At 37.1% G+C, this 21,808-nt stretch overlaps 1 protein-coding gene across 50 annotated transcripts in view; it reads right to left on the minus strand.

The window, feature by feature from the left end:
• Window positions 1-21,808, minus strand: part of ACAP2 (ArfGAP with coiled-coil, ankyrin repeat and PH domains 2) — a 168,792-nt gene that overhangs the window by 36,194 nt on the left and 110,790 nt on the right. For 33 of the 50 annotated variants that reach the window (XR_010155408.1, XR_010155406.1, XR_010155407.1 and 30 more), the window contains 3 exons: window positions 18,108-18,203; window positions 11,964-12,038; window positions 5,777-5,889 (listed from right to left, as the gene is read on the minus strand). Coding sequence is in view for 42 of the 50 variants with exons in the window: in XM_516962.9 (XP_516962.3) it covers window positions 5,777-5,889; window positions 11,964-12,038; window positions 18,108-18,203 (284 nt within the window). In the remaining 8 variants the exon portion in view is untranslated. Of the gene's footprint in view, window positions 1-5,776; window positions 5,890-10,521; window positions 10,534-11,963; window positions 12,039-18,107; window positions 18,204-21,808 lie in introns of all 50 variants that reach the window. The other 17 variants (XM_016942530.4, XM_063806435.1, XM_054682419.2 and 14 more) reach the window with 1 other exon arrangement.

The raw sequence follows: 21,808 nt of genomic DNA on the forward strand, positions 1-21,808 counted from the left end.
AGATTACTCTTCTTTCCTCCCCCTTCTGTCTAGTTCCTTATCTATCACCTAGAAAATACTTAAAGACTTTAGTCACAAGGTTTGGACTTTCGTTGATTGGCTGATTGAGACAGGGTCTCCGTCACCCGGGCTGGAGTGCAGACGCACAATGCAGAGGCTCACTGCAGCCTCAATCTCTTGGTCTCAAGCGGTCTTCCCGCCTCAGCCACCTGAGTAGCCGGGGCTACAGGCACCACACCACCACACCTGACTAATTTTTATATTTGTTTTTTGTAGAGATGGGGTTTCACCATGTTGCCCAAGCTGGTCTCCAATTCCTGGGCTCAAGCAATCTGCCTGCCTTGGCCTCCCAAACTGCTGGGATTAGAGGCATGAGCCACAATGACTGGCCTTATATGCTATATTCTTTTACAAGTCAGAATTTTACTAGTGTTTTCGGCAAACGTTCTTCAATAGCATGTGAAAATGATATTAATTTGCTATCCATAATTTTTCCTAATAACGTAAGTGCTTCAGGAAGTTCTTTTAAAATGAAGTATTTTTTCATAGTTGAAGTTGTATCTTGTTCTATCAAAATAAAGATGGTTTGGAATTTTCACAGCAAGTAAGAAAAATGCCATAGGATACTTGAGGAAGAGTTCAGAGTTCCAGGTTTTGCCCCTCAATTTGTTCACAAACCAGCTGTGTGATCCTGAAAAAGTGACTATGTCTCTGAAGCTCCATTTCTTTACTGAAAATAAGGGGGCTCTACAATCTATGATTCTAATCAATAACTGCCATTTCACTACATATAGATGGCATCTCCTTTAAAAACAGCCTAATTTCCAAAGGCATTGTTTTTTTCACTTTGTAAATAGGAGGTAATGTCTACAACTGAAAATTTAACCATTATTCCTCACTTGATTTTAGCTGCATTTTAATATCTATGCCAATGTAATTCAGAAAATTAATCATAATGAAAAGGTTCATGTATAAATCAAAATCGACTTCCTTCTATTGTCCTAAATGGCAGTGCAATATTCCACTAACACTTACTATGCTTCATTTTGAAGTCTTGAGACCATCTCTCATTGCAGTAGTCCATGGAAGTTCATTTCTTTTCTTCTTAACATAATGGTATGTTTCTATGGATTTACTGTATTTTCACTTTGTTAAACTTTAAGTAGGTTGCTTTGAAATCTGAAGGCTAAAATTCAATTCTGCCATTATATCATGAAAACATACGGGTGAGTAACCTTTATTATAAAGACTCACCAGTCAAGCTGTTTTTTTTTTTTGTTTTCTTTTCTTCCAACTTCTACTCTGGCTACAGAAATTTGTTAGGAAAGGCTTAAAAGACTACTGTCTTACTTTTTAGAGCTTAGAAAATGTAATTTTAAGTTTTCATTTTTACTTTAGCTAGAAACGTTATTTCTAACCACACCACTTGAGTTGGTCCACCTATATTCATGTACTATTCTTTTATTTATTTATTTATTTATTTATTTATTTATTTATTTATTTATTTAAGAGACAGAGTCTCACTGTGTTGCCCAGACTGGAAGTGCAGTGGCACAATCTTGACTCCTACAACTTCTGTCTCCTAGGTCCAAGTGATTCTTCTGCCTCAGCCTCCCAAGTAGCTGGGATTACAGGCATGCACCACCACATCCAGCTAATTTTTTCTATTTTTAGTAAAGACAGGGTTTCACTGTGTTGGCCAGGCTGGTCTCAAACTCCTGGCCTCAAGTGATACACCCACCTCAGCCTCCCAAAGTGCTAGGATTACAGGCATGAACTACCATGTCCACCACATGTATTATTTTTAAAGCTCTCTAAACTCAAGTTTAACATCAAATATAATCATTATCTTTCCATTTAATATTAACTCTCAGGTTCAGAAAAATTATTTTGAATAAAACAAACCATCTACCATGTAAACATCTGGCAATATCAAATGCTGGGGAAATGCTCAATAAATCACTGACATTCAGAAATGTCAGTGAATTTTTTTTTTTTTTTTTTTTTGAGACAGAGTCTCACCTAGGCTGGAGTGCAGTGGTGCAATCTCGGCTCACTGCAGCCTCTGCCTCCTGGGTTCAAGCAATTCTCCTGCCTCAGCCTGCTGAGTAGCTGGGATTATAGGCACACACCACCACGCCAGGCTAATTTTTGTATTTTTAGTAGAGATGGGGTTTCACCATGTTGGCCAGGCTGGTCTCAAACTCCTGACCTCAAGTGATTCACCTGCCCCAGCCTCCCGAAGTGCTGGGATTATAGGCGTGAACCACCATGCCCACCCAGTGAATGTTTTTTCTATATAACCTTGACACCAAGACATAAAAATAATTACACTAGAAACCCATTTTAATAAAACATTAAATTTTTCCATTTAACAAAAATGTACACAAAGTTAAACTTACTAGGAAATTATATTTACTTTTTTTTAAAATATTTTTTTAAAATATATTTACATTCTTTTAAAATAAAAACAACCTTCATCATTAAATTCATATTCTCTTCAAGTAACAAAATAAACACATTATAACCAATAATATAATAGTAAATCAACCAGAATCCAACTACTACTCATATTACAGAATTTTTTTGACTACCTTTTTATTTTTGGCAAAAATAGAGGCATCCTTGAATAAAAGATAATCACTGATACCCAGAAGAATGATCCTGCGACAACCAATCTTTTGGTTGAAGCTTTAATGTCTGAAGTTATTTCATTTTAGTATATTACTACATGAGAAAATACAATGAAATATTTTATACATTCTTTTAACAGACATTTAACAGATTTATATTTTATAAAAATTTGTTTAGCAACACCTTCAAAGTTTTTGGTAGCCATCAAGTTTAGAATAAAGGAGCATCAACTGCCACAGCTTCATATATGAAAAAAATCCTATTTCCTAAAACTCCTGTTTTATTGAAGTTATTGCAAAGATCAAAAGATCAGGATCACCTAGCTTAAAGATTTATAAGCATTTTGTTCACAAAGGGCAGGAAAAAAAAAAGATTCATAAGTGATATGGACTGGCTCTGTGTCACTACCCAAATCTCACCTTGAACTGTAATCCCCACATGCCGTGGGAGGGATGTGGTGGGAGGTGACTGGGTCATGCAGGCTGTTTTCCCCATGCTGTTCTCGTGATGGTGAGGGAGTTCTTAGGAGATCTGATAGTTTAAAAGTGGCAGTTTCCCCTGAGCTCTCTCTCTCCTACGACCTTTGTATTCTAAGTTTCCTGAGGCTTCCCCAGCCATGTAGAACTGTGAGTCAATTAAAACTCCTTTCTTTATAAATTACCCAGTCTCAGGTAGTATCTTTATAGCAGTGTGAACATGGACTAATACAGAGAACTGGTACCAGCAGAGTGGGGTACTGCTGCAAAGATAATCTGAAAATGTGGAAGCCACTTTGGAAATGAGTAATAGGCAGAGGTTGGAACAGTTTGGAGGGCTCAGAAGGCAGGAAGATGAGGAAAAGTTTGGAACTTCCAAGAGACTTGTTGAATGCTTTTGACCAAAATGCTGATACTGATATGGACAATGTAGTCCAGGCTGAGGTGGTCTCAGATGGAGATGAAGAACTTATTGGGAACTGGAACAAATGTCACTCTCGCTATACTTTAGCAAAGAGACTGGCAGCATTTTTGCCCCTGCCCTAGAGATCTGTGGAACCTTAAACTTGAGAGAGAGGATTTAGGATATCTGGCAGAAGAAATTTCTAAGCAGGAAAACATTCAAGAGGTGACTTGGATTTCCCGAAAGCGTACCATTATATGCGTTCACAAAGAAAAGATAAGAAATTGGAACTTAATTTAAAAGGGAAGCAGAGCATAACAGTCTGGAAATTTTGCAGCCTGACCATGAGGTATAAAAGAAAAATCCACTTTCTGAGGAGAAATTCAAGCCAGCTGCAAAAATTTGCATAAATAATGAGGAGCTGAATGTTTACATCCGAGACAATGGGAAAAATGTCTCCAGGGCATGTAAGAAATCTTTGAGGCAGCCCCTCCCATGACAGGCCCAGAAACCTAGGAGGGAAAAAATAGTATTGTGGGCCAGGGCCCAGGACCCTGCTGCTCTGTGCAGCCTTGGGACTTGGTGCCCTGCAACCCAGGCACTCCAATTCCAGCCATGGCTAAAAGAGGCCAAGGTACAGCTCGGGCCACTGCTTCAGAGTGGGCAAGCCCCAAGCATTGGTGGCTTCCACGTGGTATTAGGCCTATAGATGCATGGAAGACGAGAATTTAGGTTTGGGAAACTCCACCTAGATTCCAGAGGATGTATAGAAACGCTTGAAAGTCCAGGCAGAAGTCTGCGGCAGGGGAGGAGCCCTCATGGAGAACCTCTCCTAAAGCACTGCAGAAGGGAATATGGGATTGGATCTCCCACATATAGTCCCCACTGTGGCACTGCCTAGTGGAGCTCTGAGAAGAGGGCCACCATCCTCCAGACCCCAGAAAGGTAGATCCACCAACAGCTTGCACCATGCACCTGGAAACACCGCCGGCACTCAATGCCAGCCCCTAAAAGCAGCGCAGGGGCTATACTCTGCAGAGCCACAGAGGTGGAGTTGCCTAAGGCCACGGGAACCCACCTGCTGCATAGCCTGCCCTGGAATGTGAGACATGGAGTCAAAGGAGATTTTAGAGCTTTAAGATTTAATGACTGCCTGGCTGGGTTTCGAACTTGTGTGGGGCCTGTGACCCCTTTGTTTTGGTCATATTTTCCCATCTGGAATGGGAACATTTACCCAATGCCTGTACTTCCCTTGTATCTTGGAAGTAACTAACTTGTTTTTTATTTTTACAGGCTCATAGACAGAAGGGACTTGCCTTGTCTCAGATGAGACTGTGGACTTGGACTTTTGAGTTAATGCTGGAATGAGATAAGACTTTGGGGAACTGTTGGGAAGTCCTGATTGATTTTGAAATGTGAAAAGGACATGAGATTTGAGAAAGGCCAGGGGTGAAATATGGTTTGGCTCTGTATCCCCACCCAAATCTCATCTTAAATTGTACCCCACATGTTGAAAAAGGGACCTGGTGGGAGGTGACTGGATCATGGGAGCGGTTTCCCCCATGCTGTTCTCATGATAGTGAGGGAGTTCTCACAAGATATAATGGTTTAAAAGCGGCAATTTCCCCTGAGCACTCTCTCTCTGCTGCCTTGTGAAGAAGATGCCTGCTTTCCCTTCACCTTCTGCCATGACTGTAAGTTTCCTGAGGCCTCCCCAGCCATGGAGAACTGTGAATCAATTAAAACTCCTTTCTTTATAAATACCCAGTCTCAGGTAGTATCTTTATAACAGTGAGAAAATGGACTAATACAATAAGCAAACACTAAGTAAAAATGTACATAAACATCATATAGAGGAGAAACCAAAAGAAAAAAGAAAGCTCAATTGTCCTATTCATCTATCATATTCATAATTTGTACTCAAATCTATTTTATAACAAATATAGGAGGTAGACCATATTCAAAATTTATTTACTATAATGAGCTAGCCACTATAGACCAAGCATTATAAAAATTCTCCTTGCTTCCTTATTTAATCCTTGCTTCCTTATTTAATCCTTGCTTATTTTTAGAATTTAGAATTAATGATTTTATTCTTCACCTGCTTCTAAAGGGCATCTATCTTCAATAGACTGGGTTCAGGAAAGTTTCTATGGAATTTACAGAAGTTAAAGAATTACGAAGGAGAGAGTTGTCAAATCACAGGGAAAGTCAGAAAATCAAAACTATGTATAGATCAAGACTAGTATTTGAAATATATTACCTGTTCCAAGTTTTGAAGGCATTGCTGGCTCGTTTGAACAGATATCCTTCCATAACTATGCCATTTGCAGCATCTACGTTATATTCTAACTTAGAATCATCACTGGAGAAATCCTAGACAAAATAACACATAAAGAAGTTCATATGACTTGACTAAGTTTCCTAGACAAGAAATGGATCCTAAGAAAAGAGTTCAAAAGGAAGAAAAGGTTTATATTAAGACAGTTACAACAATATTCATAAGAAAAATGATGGGGGACTTAAATGATCAATAATAAAGAAATGTTTCAATACATTAAAGTATTTGACTTTAGTGGATTATTTTATGCAATACTTATTGTGATGACCTAAGGACATATAATTATATAGAATATAGTGCAAAACAGAAAATAAATCAATATAAACTATATATACATTGTGATTAAAAGCACAAAATAATATGTATACAAATAAACAAGGGAAACAACTAAATACTACACAGGGTATGACGTTTAAAATTCTTTTGTTTTATCACAACTTTTTTTGAGACAGAGTCTTGCTCTGCCGCCCAGCCTGGAGTGCAATGAAGTGATCTCAGCTCACTACAACCTCTGCCTCCCGGGTTCAAGTGATTCTCCCGTCTCAGTCTCCCATGTAGCTGGAATTACGGACATACGCCATCATGCCCAGCTAATTTTTGTAGAGACAGGGTTTCACCATGTTGGCCAGGCTGGTCTTGAATTCCTGACCTCAGGTGATCTGTCTGCCTCAGCCTCCCAAAGTGCTGGGATTACAGGCATTGGGCCACTGTGCCCAGCCTATCACAACATTTTATGGTGATATGTGTTAACAATTTTTTAAAGTACATGGTTATATTTAATTGGGATTATTTAAAGTTACCACTATTTTCTAAATATATTACCACCATGGTAGTTCCTTTTTTGTTTTTTTTTTGAGACTGAATCTCACTCTGTCACCCAGGCTGGAGTGCAGTGGCACAATCTCAGCTCACTGCAACCTCTGCCTCCCAGTTCAAGTGATACTCCTGCCTCAGCCTCCTGAGTAGCTGGGACTACAGACGTTTGCCACCACGCCCAGCTAATTTTTGTATTTTTAGTAGAGACAGGATTTCACCATGTTAGCCAGGCTGGTCTCAAACTCCTGACTTCAAGTGATTCACCTGCCTCAGCCTCCCAAAGTGCAGAAATTACAGGTGTGAGCCACTGAGCCCAGGGGTGGTAGTTCTTCAATCTGACACTGTCTATGGCATTTTTTCCTAAAATAAAATTTAGTTTTCAAAGGAAACAGATCTTAGTCTACAGTTTGAAGTGGGCAAGTTGAACTCACTTTTTTATGAGTACTATGAAATCACTCATAGTCTTCTTCTAGCGTTCTAATTATCTAAATCTTCACCTGAATGCAATTTAAACTTCCAATTTTCTTCCACACATTCATGAAGTTTGGAAATCAGAAATTCAATATTTAAAATATTGCCTAACAAACTTCAAAGCATTTTGAACACAACTCTAAGACTGCTGTTTTCAGCAAATTTAAAACTCTAAAGCCAGTCCCATAACTTTTAAAATTCCTCCTGGACCAATAATTAAAATTAGAATTCTACCCTATTAAGGAGCAGTAAACGTCCTGTCTTGGGAAACATTTTGGCAGCATCTACTGAGATGCTGGGGCCCTGCACCGGAGGGAAGGCAGAGTGACAACCATCTAAGGGCCCTCCAAATTTAAGAGTGTACTAAGTCAGGAACAGGAAACAGACTAAATTCAGAATTTCAAAAGAGAAAAAAAAATAACCTCTCCTGACACCTTTGAAACTTTAACCACGAAAAGACCTGATAATCCAAAATAATCAAATGAAGGAGAATCTGTAAACAAATTGCTACATTGCTTCCTACTTTTTCTTTGGGGGAAAAAAAAAATCAGGGAAACTTTAATGCCCTCATTTAAAATTTATTTGACGCTACAATTTATTTAATTATACAGAGAGAATTAAGGAAGCAGTAAATATAAATATAACTGACTTTGTTAACATTCTAAAGGTTTCATTTGTAACATCTGCAGTTTTTCAAAACCTTGGTCAACTTAAAAGACTTCTTTGAAAGTGCAGGGCATTACAAGTGTTTCTCTAATTTTCAACTATACTTCTTGAGATAAGTTGTCTTCAATTTAATTACTATTAATATCAGCTAATATTTTGTAGTACTTAAAATGTGACAGATTTCATAACTTTAGCAATGAAATATGTTGGATGAAATACATAGTGTTAGAATCTCCTTAAATACACTGATGACCTGACAAACTAGGAAGGAATACTCAAAGGCAAGAGACTGAGTGAAAACTGGAATTCAAAGAGGTAAGGAGAGCAAGGGCATCTGCCTATCAGGAGAACTTGAGTTTTGGTGTGAGGTCCAGGGAACAGAATGCAAAACCAAGGCTGGTCAAAGGGGAATCTAATAGAAACTTTCCCTTTGAAACAGCAAACAAGACAAGAAAAACCATTATTACCACTCTCACTCAAGATCATGATGAAACTCCTAGCCAACAAAATAACAAAAAAAAAGTACAAGGTTGGAAAGAAAGGAAAAAACTATCATTATTGGTAGATGATAACACTTCATACACAGAACATCCAAAAGAATTGAGAGATAAATCAATATTAAAAGAGATTACTAGTTACAAAATCAATACAGAAAAATCAATTTTATCACAGACAGAACAGTGGTAAAATAAATAAATTTAAAGATAACATTTAGAATACAAGTGTCTAGGAATAAATCTAACAAAAGATGTACAAGAAAAATCACAAAACTTTATGAAAGCCATTAAAGAAAACTTAAATGGAGAATATACCAAGCGCACAGATTTGAAGATATAATAAAGATATTAATTTTGATTCATACAAAATTGAAGGAGGGAAGGTAGGAAGCTTTGCTATTAGATATCAAGAATTTGCTTGCCAGGAACAGAATGACAAACATTCATGTTCTCACTTATTTGTGGGATCTAAAAAATAAAACAACTGGGCTCAGGGAGCTGGAGAGTAGAAGGATGGTCACCAGAGGCTGGGAGTGGTGGTGGGAACTGGGGGTGTCAGCAAGTGGGGATGGTTAATGGATACAAAAAAAAAAAAACAGAATGAATGAGACCTAGTATTTGATAGCACAACAGGGTGACTACAGTCAAAATAATTTAATTGTACATTTAAAAATAATTAAAAGAATACAATAGGATTGTTTGTAACACAAAGGATAAATGCTTGAGAGGATGGATACCCCGTTTTCCATGATGTGATTATTATGCATTGCATGCCTGTATCAAAATATTTCATGTACCCCATAAATAATACCACCTACTATGTACTAACAAAAATTAAAAATGAAAAATAAAAATGAAATAAAAAAATTTTTAAAAGGATCTGATCAACAATTAGGCAACCTGGTGGGAAAATGAGATAAAGACTAATAGTTCACAAATAGGATATCCAAATGACCAATAAATATAAGATGCCCATTAGTCACTAAAGAAGTCACTCTAAAGCCAAAAATAATTAAGACAGCATAGTATTGACAGTTTAGACAAAAAGACAGTGAAACAGAATAGAGAAACTGAAATGGGCCTCACATATAGGGAAATGTGATATATAACACAGGATATACCACAGAGCACTTGGGAAAGAGCAAACTTTTTAATAACTAGTCTGGATCAACTGACTACCAGTGAGAGAATTAAAGGAAACTAGATCTCTACCTCACACCACACACAAAAACCCAATTAAAGACCTAAAAAGCGGCACAGTGGCTCACACCTGTAATCCGAGCACATTGGGAGGCCGAGGTGGATGGACCACCTGAGGTCAGGAGATCAAGACCATCCTGACCAACATGACAAAACCCCATCTCTACTAAAAATACAAAAATTAGCTAGGCATGGTGGCGTGCAGCTGTAATCCCAGCTACTTGGGAGGCTGAGGCAGGAGAATCACTTAAACCCAGGAGGCGGAGGTTGTAGTGAGCAGAGATCGCGCCACTGCACTCCAGCCTGGGTGACAGGACCAAAATAAAATAAAATAAAATAAAAAATAAAGATCTAAAAAGCAAACCTATAATACAAGAGATATCTCTTCATGATCTTGAAATGGAAAGGATTTACTGAACAAGACACAAAAAGCATCAACCGTAAGACTGATAAAAATAAGCTATATGAAAATTAAAAACACATATGCCTCAAATATATTATTAATTTGATCAAACATCAGGCAGCCTGGTGGAAAAATGAGAGAAAGATTAATAGACGTTTTACAAATAAGATATGCAAAAGACCAATAGATATAAGATAAGGTGCTTAAGCTCATTAGTCACTGAAGAAGTTAAAACTACAAGAAGATGTCTATATCTACTGATCAAATTGGCCAAAATCTGAAAGTCTCATAATATAATGAGCTGGCAAATAGGAACTCTCATATAGTGCTATCTGCTAAGATAGTATAATATTTTGAAAAACAATGTGGCATTATCTACTTATGCTAAATGACCTGCTAATGCTAATACACCTTCTAACTCAGCAGTTTTACTCCTAGGTATAAATACATGAGAAATGTAAATGCGTGCACGTATCCGCACATGAATGTTCAAAGCACCACTGTTTCTCCAATTGATCAATTTAAATTTTTGAAAAAATCTACATAACTACACGAGACATACTTTCCCTTAGTTTTTAGTGGACTGATTTTTTTTTTTTTTTTTTTTTTTTTACCTGTAACGCAGCCTTGTGTCAGCATTTAAGGGCAGAAAAGAGGTCAGTATTCATAATAAGCAAAAAATAGCATTATTTTATTTAAAGGAAAACAGTTGAATATTATTTAAAATCAAATAAGTTATTCTTAGAGTTAATAATTTACCATTTTTGAAGCTTCAGTACAACATTGAACTGTGTTCACAATAGGAAAAGATATTAAAAGATGCATAATGTTTATTAAGTAATTCAATTTAAGGAAATATTCAGATAGTTCTACAAATACCATGATATCTCATTTTAATTAAAAACAATTGGTCCCAATTTTTAGCAATCTTTTCATGATCATGTCATTAAAACTCATTACCTATGAACACATCATACTGTACACTTTAATTATGTAAAATTTTTATCTGTCAACTTAAAATAAAAAGTTAACCAAACAAAAGTTAATCTAACTGTAAATGAAACAAAATAAAACGTGGAGTTTGTCTCACCTGACACTAACTAGAAAGTAACTAACTTAAAGATGGTCTTGTAGAAATCTTTCCTTTAATTGTTTTTCTTTGAGCATTAATAATCCATCATCAATTAAATTTTTCTAACTTTTATTATTGATTTTGTTTTCATTTTTTTCCACTGACATCTTCTACATCAGATCTAGTTTACTGGTATTTTAAATTCTAAATAAACCATAAAAAAGTTGATTTTACTGCTCAATACCAAGAAAACAGATTTCTTAAAGCAATGCCAGAAGGCATCCTGTGCGTACTTATATTTCTATATTCAACTTCAGCACTCTCCTTTTATTTTCAGATAACTACACAAAAAGTACCACTGACTTTATAAGAAAGTTGAGTTGCAGGAATGTCACACTAAACTCTTTTAGCATGAAGAAATAAAAACTGGTTTAATACTTGAGTTCTCATTTTTAAAAATATTTTCAAAGTAAGTTTAGCTAGGCTTAGACAATTTAACAGGCAATGCAAGTGAAGTTTTAGCATCTCGTGACAGAGAGGAAAGGCTGCCTTGCAGTGACTGCAGTTGGAAAGTCTGTAAGACCAAACACGCATGTTGACACTAAGGTGCATCCACACCCTCTGCCCTGCAACACACACACGGACACACACTTTTACAGGGAGTTGGTGGTATCCTAAATGTAATTATGAATAGTGTTTTGAATTCTAACTAAAGGCCACTTTTAGCTTAGTTAAGGCCCTAAGAGATTCAAATTTTTATAAACTGGTTCAAGGAGCATAGCTTTCAAAGATCTGAAAAAATAACAAAATACATACCTTAAAATCTGAAGAACATTTTGCTCTTCAAAAACAGAAGAGGAATTTATCTGCACAATTATTAGAACAACTCAAAAGATCTGTTCCAATACAATGATACCTTGCATAAACCAACACCCAAGCCATTGTATAAAGTGGAATTAGTTTTTAATTTTTCCCCTGAGGTACCTTTTGTTGAATGGTGGAATGTTTTTGCTCCATTTCTCTTTTCTCCTTTGCTGCATCCACAACCAGTCGATCCAACTGTAAAAAGGGAAAAGAGAAAACTGCAGACTTAAAAAAAGTATGGATTAGTTTTTTAAACCATATTCCAAATCATTTCACAGATAAATAAAAAATCACTCAATTTAAGCTTATTTAAAAAGGTTTTGGCTAAATTTTGAAGTAGAAGTTCCTATTTTTTTCTGCTATCAAGTTCTCTTTGAGAAGATCCATATCTCCAATAGAAAAAAAAAATTTCCAAGAATAGTCATGGTGCCATACATATACAATTGCAGACCTTGTCACAGGTACCCCAGTGATACACGTTCAATCCCTGAATAACGAAAATGACTCTAGCTTAGGCTCCTGCTGACCCACTAAGCAAATTCTGGTAGTTAAAATCAAAGACACGAAGAAGACACTAGTGACTTCTTTCCCAAACAGCAAAAAGCAGTGCAGCTAAACTAGTATTAACCAGCTAACCTAGCTCTCACAAATTCACTCTAACAGCTACTTCCAACCATTCAAGATGCTTCTTCATGTTTTCAGGTTGGCTCCCTAATGTCATACTCAAATCTAGAAAGAAGAAAAAATAATTCACGAGATAAAAGAGAAAGCTAAAAATAATAATAATAAAAGAATAGTAATCATTCATAAGACCAAGGTAGGAAATCGGCAATTCTTAAGGCTCATTTTTAAAAGCTCAAAAAACTTAATAAAACCATAAAACCCAGCCGGGCGCAGTGGCTCACGCCTGTAATCCCAGCACTTTGGGAGGCCAAGGTGGGCGGATCACGAGGTCAGGACTTCGAGAACAGCCTGGCCAACATAGAGAAACCCCGTCTCTCCTAAAAATACAAAAAATTAGCTGGGCATGGTGGCAGGTGCCTGTAATCCTACCTACTCGGGAGGCTGAGGCAGCAGAATCGCTTGAACCCACGAGGCAGAGGTTGCAGCAGGCCAAGATCGCACCACTGCACATTAGCCAGGGTGACAGTGCAAGACTCCATCACCCCTCCACCAAAAAAAAATATATATATATGTATATATAAAACCCATTTTTTTCTTGTTCCTTGGCATTAGAAAGGATATCCATCATGAGGGAAGTATTTGATTTCCAGTAATATGTCACGAGAAATGCACTGGCTTCTTGAAATCCTATTTGCTAAACTAACAATAATTGGGTTATACATTATTAATTATGTGGGTTTCATTATCTAGACTATGATGATGCCTTTCCAACTCTGAACCTCCATCACCTCTAAATGATTAACACATGTTCGATAAGTGAATAAATTAAAACATACATATCAGATCAGCAGGAATATGGAGAAAGATAAGCATTAAATGTCTACACATTTTAAGTTATATTTTTTAAAAACTAAATTTTTAAAAAGTCTTTTTCAAAAAAACTATTTGATCCCTTATCACAAATGATGTTTTTTCTACAGAAGAATAATTCTAGTCACAGATAATATTACTGAATAGTAATAAAGATTAACCAAAAAAAAATCCACAATGAAACAGATCTATCACTATTATAAAGTACGTGATATAGGTGGCAACTATGCTACTCTATGATCTAATACACACATACCTTAGTGACACGTAGCATTGATTTAGTGGGTAATACCGTACATGGTGCGCTAGAAAAATATGTTCTCACAGAAGTTTCTTATGCGGAATGAGTGGACTAACCATCCTATGGGTTTTATGGCTCTGAGTGGCATATAAATATTATTCATTCATTCAGACTGAAATGCAGTACAAGGTAGCCCTCAAATTCAAAATATTTACAAATATGCATGCATATACTTTACATATGATTTCTGCAATGTAGGTGATGATCTTCTGCCTAATTGGTAAGAAATGTCTCTTGCGGCTGGGCGTGGCGGCTCACGCCTGTAATCCCAGCACTTTGGGAGGCCGAGATGGGCGAATCACGAGGTCAGTAGATCGAGACCATCCTGGCTAACACGGTGAAACCGTGCCTCTACTAAAAATACAAAACAATTAGCCGGGTGTGGTGGCGGGCGCCTGTGGTCCCAGCTACTCGGGAGGCTAAGGCAGGAGAATGGCGTGAACCCGGGAGGCGGAGCTTGTAGTGAGCCAAGATCGTGCCACTGTACTCCAGCCTGGGCAATAGAGTGAGACTCCGTCTCAAAAAAAAAAAAAAAAGAAAGAAAGAAAAAAGAAATGTCTCGTGCATCTCTAACCAAAAAAGTGGGGGACAATTCTCCCTCTCTGATGGGGAAAAAGAATAAAGAAAAAATATCTTTCATGATGGTGGGGGTTTGGGGGAAGGCATGAGTTGGGGAAATGTGAAGACTGGCAGAGTCTTATCTTCTAGACATGGGGAAATGTATCAGGAAGATAACTTGGAGCAGAGTAAAAAGGGTCCCGTGTTTGTGTTAGTACTGGACATTATCAATGTTAATAGGTTCCTATAACTAAGCAGGTATCCCTGGTCCTTCTGTGTTTTAAATCCCTTCCACTCCCACAAACCTCAGATCCCATCACTTCTCTTTCTCCTTTTCAACTTCTCCCTCTTGAACTACCATCTGCTTTTAAGTTGGTGCAAACCATTCTACCTTAATAAAACCGCTAACCCATTCTCTTTTTCCAGCTACCACATTCTTTCCCTCTTTCCTTCATAACACAACTTCTTTAAAATATTACCACCTTCTGTATCTGCCCATTTCATATTCATCTACCCACTGTCATTCCGCTTCTACTGCCTGGGTCCCCAGCTCCATGGAAACAGCATCTCTCACAGAGGTAACAACTTTTTGCTGCTAAATCCAACAGGTATTTCTCAGTCCTAGGTTTACTTAACTTTCTAATAATGGAAGCTGATAACCACTCCTTCCCTTTGAAAGACTTTTCCTGGCCTACAATGCCAGTCTCCTGTTTTTCCACTTCCTCACTCATCTATGTCCTAACACAGCTTCTCTTACCCTAGCCATCTCAAAATTTAGTCTTTCTTATGTCCCTGCCCCAAGTCAGCTTCTCTTTTTACTCAATACCAGTGGACCTCAGCCTTAACTTACAAAATGAAAATCTTCATGTGTGGTGTCTAGGCAACTAGATTTTTTTAAATAGCTCTATGATTCAGAGATATCTAACTCACCCCCCATCAACTCACCCACTCTTGTGGTTGCAATCAGCAACTATATGCTACTGATTCATTTAGTCTATCTCCCTCTTGAGCTCCGCATATATCCACTTAGACGTCTTATCCTCACAAATCAATATATTTAAGCATGAATTCGTCACGCCCTTCTACCCTCGAATTGGCTGTATATTAACCCTCAAATCTAACCACTTCTATCTCTACTGCCATGACTTTAGTTTCAGATGCCATTATCTACTAATTATGAAAAGAATATCGTAATTGGCCACCTCCAACCCGGCCATCTTATCCACTAGGCACTATAGGCTCTGGGGCTTAGATGTTTTTCAAGGACCTGCAGACTTATTTGAGATCTAGAGAGGGGGTAAACCTATAAAACTAAAATGATTAAATGTTTTAAAAACACATAATTTTTTCAGCTAGTCAACTGCAATTCAACTCATACTGCTTTTATAAATTACACTGAACATAAGATGAGAGCGCAATCTAATATTTGACAGTGTGTGAGAAACCTAGGAAGGTCTCTCCTTACCCCCAAGTCTGGCTTACATGTCCTGTCTATATGTTCCTGCAACACTTTGACCTTTCCCTATATGGTGGAAAAGGCCAGCTGTCCCTCAATATCTATTTTCTCCATCTTCCTTAACAATGGAACCCCTAAATTCTAGCAGGTCACGTGGCTACCTGGCATTACGGTTAATTTCCCTTGCAGCTACTGTGACCCTGTGACTAAGGACTTGGCATTGGGATATAGTAGAAGTGATATGTACAATTTCTAGGAAATGTGCTTGAAGAGAGAAAACATGTCTTTCATTCTCCTTTCCTTCTTCCTATTAGCTGGAATTTGGGTATGACAGCTAAAGCTTGATTAGCCACTTTGAATCATGAGGTAGAATCAAAAAACATAAGCCTGCACTCCTGCTAACCAAGTGGCCACCATACCATGTCTTTGACTTTACATAAGAGAAATAAAACTCTTTTTTAAATTACTAGTATTCTTGGTTTTCTATTACTTGCAAACAAACCTCATCCCAACTGTTACACACACACAAGGGATTTAGCACAGAGATTAACAGTGTGGTGAGTTGTTGGCTTCTCCCAAGAGACTAAGTTCTGTAGAGGCAGAAAACAGAATACATGTAATCCACGGCATACACCCTGCATGTCTTTCCCCCGTCTCAACACACACACACACACAAACCACAACTCACATATACTCTGGTCAGTAAATGCAATTCCCATTCCACTCTTACCTTTTTCCTTAAACTCAATTTTTCTTTTCCTTTTTTTTTTTTTGAGACAGAGTTTCCCTCTGTCACCCAGGCTGGAGTACAATGGCCCGATCTTGGCTCACTGAGAACTCCACCTCATGCCTCAGCCTCCCGAGTAGCTGGGACTACAGGCATATGCCACCACGCCTGGATAATTTTTGTATTTTTAGTAGAGACAGGGTTTCACCATGTTGCCCAGGCTGGTCTCAAACTCCTGGCCTCATGTAATCTGCATGCCTCAGCCTCCCAAAGTGCTGGGATTACAGGCATGAGCCACCATGCCTGGCCTAAACTCTATTTTTCATCATCAATCCCCTCCTCTTGGAAACTAAACTGAGACATCTTGAGAAAGAAAATCACCTAAAAATCGACAGTGTTAAAATAAAGAATGTTCGTCAATAAAAAACAATGTCCCCCAAACAGATCTAATATAATGTTATGATCAGATATGAAAAAATAATTTGAATATAATGACATTTTTATACATATAAAATTTGTATGTATATGTATAGAACTATTACACGTAGCCACCAGGCACAGTGGCTCACGCCTATAATCCCAGCACTTTGGGAGGCTGAGGCGGGCAGATCACGAGGTCAGGAGATCGAGACCAACCTGGCTAACACGGTGAAACCCCATCTCTACTAAAAATACAAAAAATCAGCCAGGCATGGTGGCGGGCGCCTGTAGTCCCAGCTACTCAGGAAGCTGAGGCAGGAGAATGGCAAGAACCTGGGAGGTGGAGCTTGCAGTGAGCCGAGATCCCACCACTGCACTGCAGCCTGGGTGACAGAGCAAGACTCCATCTCAAAAAAAAAAAAAAAAAAAAAATACTATTACACATAGCCATAGATAGGCCACATGTGACTGCATGAAATGAAAAAGTTCCCAAGAGCTCTATAATTTTAAGATTCTAAAATTTTTTTATTCAAATAACAAGATACAAGTTTTCAGGAAATAAAAAAGAGCTATAACTCAACTGAAAAGCAAATTGGAACAATAACTCAATTATCCAAATGTACAAAATTTAAATATAAGTCCAGTTATGTAGACTGCAAAACAAACACTTTGTTCTTAAATTCTCCTTTTCAATACCTTCACATGCAAACTATAACATAAGGTTCTTTTTACCTTCGATTTCATTTTTTGGGTATACCCAAAACGCAAACATTTGGGTATTTAACCCATATATAAATCTGCTATAGCATCCAACTTCATTCTTCATTAAGTAAATAAAACATCAAGTCCTCCTTGATATGGTTTGGCTGTGTCCCCACCCAAAATCTCATCTTGAATTATAATCCCCATAATCCTCACGTGTCAAGACAGAAAAGGTGGAGGGAACTGAGTCATGGGGGTGGTTTCCCCCATGCTGGTACTCATGATAGTGAGTGAGCTCTCACGAGAGCTGATGGTTTTATAAGTGTTTGGTAGTTTCTCCTGCGTTCATTCTCCCCTCTGCTGCCTTGTGAAGAAGATGCCTTGCTTTCCCTTTGCCTTCTGCCATCATTGTAAGTTTCCTGAGGCCTCCCCAGCCATGCAGAACTGTGAGTCAATTAAACCTCTTTCCTTTCTAGATTACCCAGTCTGAGGCAGCTCTTTATAGCAGTGTGAGAACAGACTAGTACACCTCCAATATGCTAAATTTCTTTAAAAATACAAATACCAATGTATAAAACAGAATCAAGAAATATACTGCAACATTACCTGTGCACCAAGATCCTTCATGTAGGGTCCAAGTTCACTAAACAGATCATATCCTTGATGAAAGAAGGCCAAATGGGCATACATAAATGACAACATCTAATAGGGAAAAAAAGATGACCATTTTAAAATCTATTCCTAGATAGACATTCTGAAATATTATATATATATAAATAAAAGACAGGGTCTTGCTCTGTCGCCCAGACCTGGCATGCAGTGGCATGGACACAGTTCACTGCAACCTGGAACTCCCAGGCTCAGGTGATTCTCCCACTTCAGCCTCCTAAGTAGCTGGGACCACAGGCATGTGCCACTATGCTCAGCTAATTTTTTTATTTTTGTAGAGACAAAGTCTCGCCATGTTACCCAGGCTGATCTCAAACTCCTGGGTTCAAGCAATCCTCCCACTTCCGCCTCCAAAAGTGCTGGGATTATAGGCGTGAGCCACCATGCCCAGCTCACCAAATCTATTTGAAAATTAAACTGAGTCATCTGTTTTAAAAGAGTATTTCAAAAATATTTTCAAATACAATGAAAATAAATTTTATTTAAAAGAAATTTCCCAGTGGTTTAAAATTTTTAAAATGCTCAAAATTTTAGTTGTTTAGACTATATCTAGGTGATCAAAATGTATACAGCAGATTCAAATAATCCAATTTTCAATAACTCTACTATCTTCCTAGGTCCATTATAAAGTATTTATGTGCTCCTTCAACCAAGCTCACTGACAAACCTTAAATTGCAAAAAAGACAAAAAGATAAGAGAAATATAAAGTGCTCAAAATAAAACACAAACGCTTTACAATCTACGAGAGCACAAGCACAACCTAAAGTAGGAGAATGCTGGGTTTTTCTCTCAAGATACCAAAATAAAATGAGTCAACCGAATTTGCCAACATGGAAGTTTCTTTACATTCATTCCACAAATCTAAAAAGCTGACATTAATGGGCAGAGATTTGTCCAAGTTTTCCTATATCTTACCTATTTTAAAGAGAAAAATCACCCTCATTTTAATTAAGTTTTTACATGGAAGGAATTACATAATTAAATGAATACTGAAAAAATATTCTAAACATCCATATTATTTTCAACAAGTGGCATCTGTTCAATTTTCTGACGTCTAAAACAGGTCAGAAAGTCCTTAATACTCAAAAATCCTCCAAAAAAAACTATTTTCAAAAAAAAAAACATTAAAACACAGAGGCAAAAGGATAAAACTCAGAAGAGGAAAATTATTCTGGAATTAGGTAATAGTGATCATTGAACAAATTTGTGAATAAAAACCAATAAATTATTTTAAAAATTGATTAAAAATTTAAAAAGAGGGATGGGATTAATAGCTAGGACTACATAAAAATATAAAATATGCCTGTACATCAAAATGCAAAACGAGCATATTAAAAGACAAATGATAAACTAGGGAAAAACCCATGACAAAGAGTTAACAGACTTAAGATGTAAGAGATGTTACAAATCAACATGAAAAAGATGAACACTCCAACAGAAAAAGAGAAAAAGGACATATGAGGTACGTAAGTGGCCAAAAAACACGGAAAAATGTTCAAACTCATTTGTATTAACAAAACGCAAAACTGAATAATGAGATCATGCTTTCTATCCAACAAACTAGGGGCAGCATGGGGGAAAAACTGCAATTCTCAGTGTTGGTAAAATGTGGAGAAATATCCATTTTCACACAATATTAGGGGAAATATTGTATAACCTTTGAAATTTGATGATATTTTTCTAAAGCCTTAATCCTTTAACTATGTAATCTCTTGTTTATAAATAAATCTATCCTAAGAAAATAATAAGATTATTCATTAGAATGATCAAGACAATGCTATGTTCTAAGGTCAAAAACAAGGAAATTATTTGAATATTCATTAATAGGTGAAATTAATTTATGGTATATTCCTTCAAGGTCAGTAAACTATGACCTGCAAACTTTATCAGGGCTCACCACCTGTTTTTTGATAGTCCATGAGCTACGAATGGTTTTTACATCTTTAAATGATTTAAAGGCAATGAAAATATATGAAATTTATGATATGTGAAAATTATATGAAATTCAAATTTCTGTGTTTATAAATAAAGTTTTATTGGAACACAGCCATAGCCATTCATTTACATACTGTCTCTCTCATTATAATAGCACAGTTGAATAATTCCAACAGAGACCATGAGGCCTGTAAAACCTACCATATTTACTACTAGGACTTTTACAAAAAACATGTGCCAACCCCTAGGATATTCAGGTGGTAGAATTCTACCTGGCCACAAAAGCCATCATTAAATAAAGGATATTTAATGACATATAACTTTGCAGTGTATTAGTGAAAAAAGAAAGTTATAAAATAGTATGTAGGAATGATTCCCATTAAAAAATTAAATGTGATTTTAAAAGGCATATATTCAAGTTCATGCACACACACATGCACGCACACAGAAAGAGAGGAAAAGACGAAGATGTATGCCAAGATATGAATAGTGGCTTCCCCTTGGTAGCAGAATTTCTAAGTAGTTTTTATTTTTCTTCATACACATTCTAATTTTCTACAATTAATACACATTACTGTCAATCTCGAAAACAAGTGGGGTATAAATATTATCTTTTAGAAAACAGGAAGTACAATGTGTTTACCTGATAAGATATAACACAAATATATACATAAAATTTAGAAAAAAGCTAGGTGGGGACAAGAATCTAAGGCAACTTAAGCATAGCCTTTTGGGGAAAAAGTAAGTCAGTAAGTAATTCAGAGTTGAGAGATTATTACTAAGGTTATCAAAATATAAAGAGTGCTATGCCATACCACATCATGCCCTGCCCACTTCGTTGGCTTTTTTTTTTTTTTTTTTTTTGAGACAGAGTTTCACTCTTGTCACCTAGGCTGGAGTACAATGGCGCGATTTCGGCTCACTGCAACCTCTGCCTCCCGGGTTCAAGCAATTCCCCTGCCTCAGCCTCCCGAAGTAGCTGGGATTACAGGCGCCCGCCACCACACCCAGCTAATTTTTTTGTATTTTTAGTTCAGATGGGGTTTCACCATGTTGGCCAGGCTGATCTCGAACTCCTGACCTCAGGTGATCCACCCACCTCAGCCTCCTAAAGTGCTGGGATTACAGGCATAAGCCACCACACCCAGCCTTCGTTAGCTTTAAGACCAAAAATAGGGCTCCCCACCGCAAAAAAAAAAAAAATTCATTGTCACGTGGGTGAAGAGGCTCAAGGAAAAAAGTGATCCCCAAATTTCATCCCACTGGTTTTGTAACTGCATACCGAAGAACAAACCAAAAGACTGACCCACCATCAACTTTAAGGGAAAAATTCTCCAAATGATACTATTCATATAAATCCTCAATCTCAAATATTCTTGAAGTCCAAATAATGCCAAAAATTATAGAGAAAAATGTAAATATGTTGAAAGAGGCTGGGAAAAAAATTTTAAAGCAAAACAAGTGAGAAAAAATTAAAAACCTAAGTGTAACAGTTTTTTATGTTCATAACTTTCAAAACAAATTCTGAAATATTCTCACAGGTTTTTATACCAAACATTTTTAGTTATTCACCAAATGGTACTGGGCATCTAGTGCATGTAAAGCAACATATGAGGATAAAAGAAAACAAAAACATAACAGTATAGAGTCTACCTTTATGGACCTCACAGTGTATCAACAGATGAGACACACAAACAACTGT

Source organism: Pan troglodytes, chromosome 2 (assembly GCF_028858775.2).
Source record: "Pan troglodytes isolate AG18354 chromosome 2, NHGRI_mPanTro3-v2.0_pri, whole genome shotgun sequence".
Taxonomy (NCBI): Eukaryota; Metazoa; Chordata; class Mammalia; order Primates; family Hominidae; genus Pan; species Pan troglodytes.